Below are 8,121 nucleotides of genomic sequence, written 5' to 3'. Positions count from 1 at the left end.
CCTGCTTTACATATCTAGTTTTCTACTAGTGATTTCCAGCTTAGTTTCTAGGTAGCGTTAATTGCTGAAGGCAGAAACACCATGAGATATGGGAAAAGTTCCTGTATCAGGAGGTGCTCATGCCAAAACAAAACAATTTGAGATTTGTGAGAGAAGTTTGTCCAGACTTCCTCAAAGTACTTCTTCTGAGCTGCCCAGTCTATCCAGGCATGTTCATTCTCTTGCTGCTGTCCTGTTGGCTTTCTTTGCCACAGCAGCACACGGTTCACTCATACTGAGCTTGTTGTCCATCAGGACCCCCAGTCCCTTTCCACAGAGCTGCTCCCCTGTAGGAAACTCTTCATTCACTTTGGTAACGCTTTCTGGGCTTTATTGAGTCTAATTAGAAACACTCTGCTCAGTAACTAGGAAGGGAAGACAAAAAACACCGAAGGCTGGCCGTGGCATAATGTGGGAAGGAAGATTCATTTAATCCCCAACCCTAGAATCGTATGCATCATCTCTGGTCTTTGCAAATCAATAGCTCCTATGACCACAAGTTGTGCAGGCAGGCTTGCTTTTAACGTTCAAAATTCACTATAGATACTTCCTGCAATTTTCTTTATCAAAAGTTAAAATGTCTGGGAGAAAAGCTGGTGTATATTTGCACAACTTTTCATTTATCTCTAGAAACATGAAAGAAAGCATCTGCCTCTCTGGGAGATGTGTTTTGTTTTAGGGAATGTACTGAAAATCAAAGGGTATCCATGGGCTGGGGAAACCTCCATTCCCTGGGAGGGTGTAAGGATACTTTGTCCTTCTGTAGTGGCTTTTCTCCTAGACCTCAAGCACATGGAAAACCATCAGATAAGATCCAATATTCCTGTGAATCATTTGTTAGGACAAAAATATATATTAAAAAAAATATCCAAAAATACACCAACAAGTAGAGCAACAGTAAAGGTTCAAGTTCATAAAGTCCATATAGGGACTCATGATATCACAGCCGTATACCAAGGCAGGACTGGGGAAACTATGGTATGTATTGAACCTGCAGTTCCTTGGGAGCATTTTTAAAGGTTTGCAGGCATCTGCTGTGAACCACATGCCATTTACTGTACATTTGAAAATAGCTTGGCACCAAGCTCTGAATAACGCTAGACAGCACTACACATTGTCAACAGCCTGTAAAAAACTGCGGCCTTACTGCTGGTGACTACTTCAAGGTCTTGAAAGTTGTCTACTGATCTGAATAGAGTGAGTGCAGCACTACATACATCAGTTAATAATTCCTTCTGTAGCATCATCAGAGTGCACTTCCCTGGGAGAGAGTAAATAGGAAAAGCTTCTGCCACCACAATAAAACCTGTCTACAACTGAAAGATCAGGGACCTGATATTCATGCAAGCCAGTTCAGTTCTCATTTCTGCTACTTATATTCTCTATGACATTGCAAGTCCTCAGAGCTTACAGATTTTTAATGTGACTTCGACACCTAAACAGGAATTTATGTAAATTTATGTGAATCAAGACTCACGTGTCTCCCTCCCTCAGTTTTTGATCTATGTATACACAGTACTTTGATATGTGGCACTTCAATGATTTTGCAATGGGGTCTGCTCAGAACAGTGAAAGGAAGGTGTTTTCTCACCTGCAGCTCTGGTTTTCCATTAACATAAACAGTGCTATTGTTCACCATTTCCACAATGGCAACACCCAGGTTGCACCTAATTCCGAAGGAGATGCAAAAGCCCAGGCCGCTCATTATGGCGATGATGTAGCGCTTGGGCAGCCCACAGCAATGGCAGTCGCATGGTGCCGGCTTGCGGGTGCTTGCCTGTACAGGCCGCCCCTCTTCTGTCAGCTCAATGTGATCCTCCTCGATGTTGGTGCCGTCTATTTTCCTAAATTTATGAAGAGAGAGAAAATGAAAATGCCTTATTTTTTCAGTAAAATTTGCTGAACTGTAGATGGACAGTTACATGCTCCAGTCAGCTGCTAAATCATCTCCCTGCAAGACATTTGTCTCTTGGTGGTATGACGACTTAATGCTGGGCAGACTTTGAAAGGTTAACATAGACTACACTTTTTCATGAACGACCTCTGAAGTTCGTAATCCAAGCCACCTAGCCGGACAGTTAGCTGATAAAATGTTCACAGGCTATTCAGGAGATTTAAAAGGGTTAAAGTGAGCTCTGTTGTGATTAATTCTGCTGGCTGTTAGGAAAATATACATATGAAGAAAACAACTGTAATTTCTAATTAGATCCACTAAGAAGAGCTGGCAGTAGGTTTCAAGAGAAGGGCAAATGCAGAACAAAGCATGGTTTTGTTCAACCCAAAACTCCCTGTGAATTTGTTTCCACCTGTGCGACAAATACCAGTGTTACACTGAAGAGGAGAAAAGGCTTTGGCACCAAAGCTCCTACTTAAGATGTAAAAGAGCCGGGCCCAGACTTTCTCTGGCTGAAGGTATCTGAAGCCATGGGTCTCCTCTCCTCTGAAACTTCCTCTCACCACAAGGACTTGGGTCATTGTAAAGCGAGCCCCTGCAACTCCTACTGGGGAATGGATTGCCTGTGTTGTAAAATACTATTAAATGAGATCTGAAGGGAGACAGTGACTTTCTGGGCTGTTGATTCATCACTCCTCAGCAGCAGAGCCTGAAAGGGCTTTTCCTGGGGTCATATTTGGTGTGGCACCTGCAATGTGGTCGGGAGCAAAGGTGGCAGGGGTGCACTCGCTTGGGATAGGAGCAAATCGTACCAACTAACATGGCTCTGCAGCTCCTCCAGCTCTGCGTATCCAGCCTTTCCTTTTCCTACAAGCACCTACAGCTGAAAGATTCACATTTTTTAAAAAAAGGCACTTCCATGTAATCTAAAATTGCATGAGAGTGCAATTAAAAATTAATTTGGTCCCCCAGTCTGATCGGAGCAATTAAAATCCTGTGCTGCAGGACCAGGGAATGTCTGGAAGAAAGGATGAGGTGAGAAAGAACTGAATATGCACCCATGGACCAGAGTTAAAAATACTTCCTTTCCAAGCATTAAATTCCCATCCATCTGTTTTCAATGCCCAGTATGTTTTTTCTGACATGCTGAAACACTTAGGCACATGTTTAGCTGCAAATACATGACTAGCCCACTGAACACTACCCACGAGCTTAAGGTTAAGTGTTTACTAAAGGGATGCCTCAATCAGCAGCTGCAATATGAAGGCTTTCAGTTTTGGCATTGCTGTGAAGCAGTGAGCTCAGGATCCCGCTCCTTTTGTGTCCGCCATGAAGTTACTCTCAGTACTGTGAAAAAAATGAACCATTACTTAAAAATCTGAGCATTTCTAGGCTTCAGAGCTACAGGCTAGCTGGTGCATCATTTACTACATTATTCCTCATTGCATCATATCACAAACCCATTACTTCAGCCTTAGTCTTAGCAAAAAGAAAAAACACACGTTACAGTCCATTCGCTCACATTTCCAAAAGACACTAAGAATCAGAGTGGTTTGGGCCGGAAGGGAACTCCTGGAATTATTTGATTTAATCCCTTGCTCAAAGCAGTGCTAACTGCAAAGTTAGATCATTAGCTCATTGTCAGGCTGAAGGGAAGACTTTGCATTAAACAAAGTAGCACAGGAAATGCGATACGACTGTGGCTATGACTATTGAAGGTGATTGAGATCTTACGATTCATTGGCAGGGAAGCAGCACTTGTTAGTGAAATGAGAGTACAGAGTAATGCAGTCAGACACTTTAAAAACAAGACACCATATATTCCATGCTCTGTGTGCTAATACAGGTCGGTGTAAAATGAATAAAATATCAAGAATAAAGACTTCAGGAAGTGAAAAGTCAATTGAGTAACTATTTTTCAGAACTGTTGTCTCCTGAAAGAGTTATTAACAAACCAATTGAAGTAATTTGTCTTCCTCTAACATGATCTAAGATAGTGATTTAATTAAATCAAAGCACAATTTCTCAAATTTTTATAACTTTACCAGGCTTCCTATTTATAACAGAGACATTAGGCTTGAACTGGTGCATTATTTTGGGCAGCTGGCAAAGATTAGACACATCATGCAAAGCCAAAACATCTGTTCTAATATGGGCACTTTCAGCCAGCTGTCAATTCAGATAGACAGATAGGCATGAAAACATCCTTCTGCTCCAAATTCACTGCTAAAAGTTATGAGCCAGGACTAGCACTACGGCCCAACATTGTCTCTGCAGAGAAGTTAATTGCTTTGCTATTGTATTCTACTACTCATTAATAAAAGCATGTTGAGGACTGATCCATGACCCTAAATCCACACTGTATAATTCATACCCCCAAAGCTTAATGTCAACACCTCTATAGCAGGTTTGCCTGGTAGAAAACTATTTTGCAATAGCAGTCCGAAAAATGAAGCATTAGCAGTGCAGACACTCACAGAGCCAGTGTCTGACCTAGGTTTTTGGCTTTATGTTATTGAACAGGTATAAGATAAAGACACGGTGATTCCATGAAAAGATGAGAAATATATCTTCCAATTGATCCATATATTTTGGTAATGCCACTGAAAATCTTCACTTGTTGTACACCATTGATTTAGAAGGAAACTGTTTCAGAGTTAGGGCTCTTCTCTAGTTATCTAGACTGACGCAGGAGAGCATTTTGCTGCATGGGTAATATTCAGTCCTTACATCAGTTTCCTTTTTTTTCAGCAAACATACCGCATTTAGCAAGTAAGAAGAGCTAAGCTATTTGAAGATATCTGCATCCATGTTCTGTGCCTGAAAGTCATAATAACTGTATGCAAAATTTTTCTTCTTTATTGAATGACTACTCGGGCATATACAGAATTTTGGAAGAATGAAAAAAATTTCAAAAATTCCTATCAGTAATAAATAAAATCCCTAGAACACATTGCATTCAGCAATCGGTATTTATGGGATTTTAGCACAGGGATGAATTATTTCTTCAAATGATAAAGTGGGTGGACTAGAATCATACCATTTCATTTAATTTGATTAAAACCACATAGATTCTACAGTAACGGACAACTGTTAATAATTTCCATATGTTAGAACATATTCTAAAATGACTTTTACCAGACATTACGGTCTTTCACAGGCAGCTGCAGCACAAGCATATGCAGTGTTCAAGCCTCATACCTACAAATCAAGCATCAGTCTTCACATGCAACAACTACTGAAGATCCTGGCTTAACTTCAGAAACCTACACACTGACTATCAAAAAATATTATTTATCCAAAAGAGGATACAATCTGCTGAGATCTCATTTTTCTCTAGGGATTTGCCCAGGTGATAATTTTCCATATCAGTCCTGCAATCGATGCATTCGTACAAAATCCCAGTACAGAGGGTAAACCCTCTCAAGTCACTCAGTGCATGGGACCTCTCTGGCTCTTTTCCGCATGGTATTTGCATGAAACTCATGGCATGTCTCAAACATGCACACCATGGGACTGCATCTCACACGTGCTGCTCTCCCAAGCTGCAGGGCAGCCTCACGGTTTCTCCTCAGCACAGCCTCACTGCACGGGAGGGATGCCCCGTGGGTGCTGCAGTGCAGCGCTGCGCATGCGTGTTGTGCCCTTGCACCACCACCATTGTACAAGGGACCTCGCATGACTCACACACCAGCTGAGACTGGACACCCCACGTTGTGTTCACAGCGCTGCACAGTCTGCTATGCACTAAATAAACTCCATACTTGTGCGCAAAGGAAGAATTTGAGAGGACTAGGTCCATCATCCGGTGCAGGCAGAGGAGCCCTGTCCAATGCAGGGGTATATTGCCCAGCTTCAGGATGCAATTTTTAGCAGTTTAAGCTGTCTAGTCAATCAAGGGATATCTGCAGCAGCTACAGCCCTCAGGGCCCAGACTATCTACAGCAGCTATGTGACATGGCCCATAGGACTTTTCACATTAACAGTGACATCACTGAGTTGTAAACCCTCTTAGTTATTTCCCACTTCATCAGCAAGCCCACGGTTGCTGTTAGCTGGTCCAAGACTCTTTAAATCCTCAGAGTAGGAAGAGCCTGAGATTTTGCTTTAGTTCATGAATTTTTCTTTGACTACTAAGTTCACAGAAGGTCCAAAGCGTTTGTGTCTGCCAAGAAGCTCTGCAGGAAAATCTTTCTTTTCTTGGGAACTTAGACGGCTGGTAGAGCCCCAGCTCCAATATTCATTCACCCAAGTCTTGAATCCTCTAATTTTTGGTTTTGTTTTTTTTTTTTTTTTTTTTCCCCCCCTGTGTTTAAATATTTTAGAGAACAAAGCCAGTTTTGCATAAAATAATTTTTGGTTTTGTTTTTTTTTTTTTTTTTGCTACCCCACTGTATTTAACTAATTGAGAACAAAGCCAGTTTTGCATAAAAAATTATTATGTACAAAAATCTAAACATTTTTTCTAAAACATCTTCTAAGATCTTCCAAATGAAACCACTGGCAACAGCATAAAGAAAGGATGCATCTCAGGTCTCACCAGTTCAGTATCCCTTGCCTTACTTCCAGGATCCTAAAGTAACCTTCTGAAGGCAAACTCTTGTGGGTGTTTTGCAGCACCCACAAAATAATTTGAGGTTACTACACACCTGTGAGGAGGCAGTAAGTTGTTTTATGCTGCTTGTGCTTTAGCACTTGAACTTGTCTGTGGATTATCACTATGGAGCGGCTGGTATCTGGCAGTTTCTCTTGCCAGACACTGGCTTCTGGATCTGCTCTGATGTTTGCAAGACAGAAGAAATGTGGTAGGAAGGCAGAAACTTGTCATATTTATGAAAGCTAAAAAGTATTTCTCTACCTACTTTGCTAGTTTTGATCCCACATCAGCATATGGCACTCGGTGAAATCACACTTGGAGACCTAATCAAGAATGCTTATTAATATAATTAATCACCTATCAAATGCTAGAAGAGAAACCAAATTCTTTGCTGATTTGCACCATATTATATCTAATTGGGTTGGGTGAAGAGCAAAGTCAAGGTTACAGCTGCTACATATACATACGTACCATGACATAAATATGAAAGTGTACGCTCTCATTTGTAGGCTAAGCTGTCGAGAATGAAGTTCAAGTTAAAAACACGCATGTTTCATTCCTTACAGAAACTTTCAAATATGACGGCATGTTTCCTAAGAGACTGTTCAACTTTCAGCGATTCTTACTTAGATCTGACTGCAGACAAAGTAAAAAAAACTTTTATTGTTTGGATTATTTCCTCCACTGGCAAGTACATCTAAGAAAGGCACTGGTATATGTATGATTAAAACAGAAAGTAATTAAGTCCAGCAAATTCTCTTGTATCTCAACTGAGATTTGGGTTGGTTTGATTCAGTAGCAACACTGCTGAAGTTGGATGCCAGTACTATCGACTGTGTAGGCACCAGCATGACATTCTCCATACATGCCTACAAGATGAGAGTAATTTAAAGTTTGCATACTATTTCCACAGAGCAAACCCTGTATACTGCCACATCACATACCTCACTAAACACAAACCCTGCACATATCTGATCAAATTGGCCAGCAGAGCCCACAACAAAGAGAATCTATGACTGAATAAATCACTTAGCTTGATGTTTTAAAAGAAAAACAGAATCCCTGGAATTAGTGTATTGTATCATAAAAGTAGAAAAGGGGAAATGTCAGACTTCATCTGTAACACTGTAAATGAATAAAACTGTGAGAAGACAGGCACTCTGTTCACATGGTACAGAAACAGTCTAACTGGTGATCTCCTGTGAATATTAACAACTTCTTTAAAAGTGTACACGCTTATTTTCTTGCACATACATGCTGTAGTACAATAAAGTATTATATACATATAAAGTATTATACACTTTCTTGTGATCAAAGGCATGTTTAGATGCACCAAGAATTACATTTCAGCTCAAAATAGCATTCCCAAAAGAAGATAAAGGGATGGATATGAAAGCAAATGCAATTCAATCTCTAAACACACACTGAGTTAAAATGTTGGCCTGATCCTTATATTTAAAACACTTAACATCAAGCAATACAGAAATGCCCCTGAACTCTCTGGCTCTCATCTACCGATTACACAAATAAATGTTGTCAGTGGCCATTACTAAGAGACATAATTTTTCATTTAAAGAAGAAATCTCTTTCC

At 40.5% G+C, this 8,121-nt stretch overlaps 1 protein-coding gene across 1 annotated transcript in view; it reads right to left on the bottom strand.

The window, feature by feature from the left end:
• SLC17A8 (solute carrier family 17 (vesicular glutamate transporter), member 8) overlaps positions 1-8,121 on the bottom strand; it is a 28,426-nt gene that overhangs the window by 19,487 nt on the left and 818 nt on the right. The window contains exon 2 of the mRNA XM_010140537.1: positions 1,631-1,883. Coding sequence (XP_010138839.1) covers positions 1,631-1,883 — 253 coding nt within the window. The remainder of the gene's footprint in view (positions 1-1,630; positions 1,884-8,121) is intronic.

This window comes from Buceros rhinoceros, unplaced genomic scaffold (assembly GCF_000710305.1).
Source record: "Buceros rhinoceros silvestris isolate BGI_N320 unplaced genomic scaffold, ASM71030v1 scaffold4817, whole genome shotgun sequence".
NCBI lineage: Eukaryota > Metazoa > Chordata > Aves > Bucerotiformes > Bucerotidae > Buceros > Buceros rhinoceros.
This window is presented reverse-complemented; position numbering and strand designations above follow the sequence as displayed.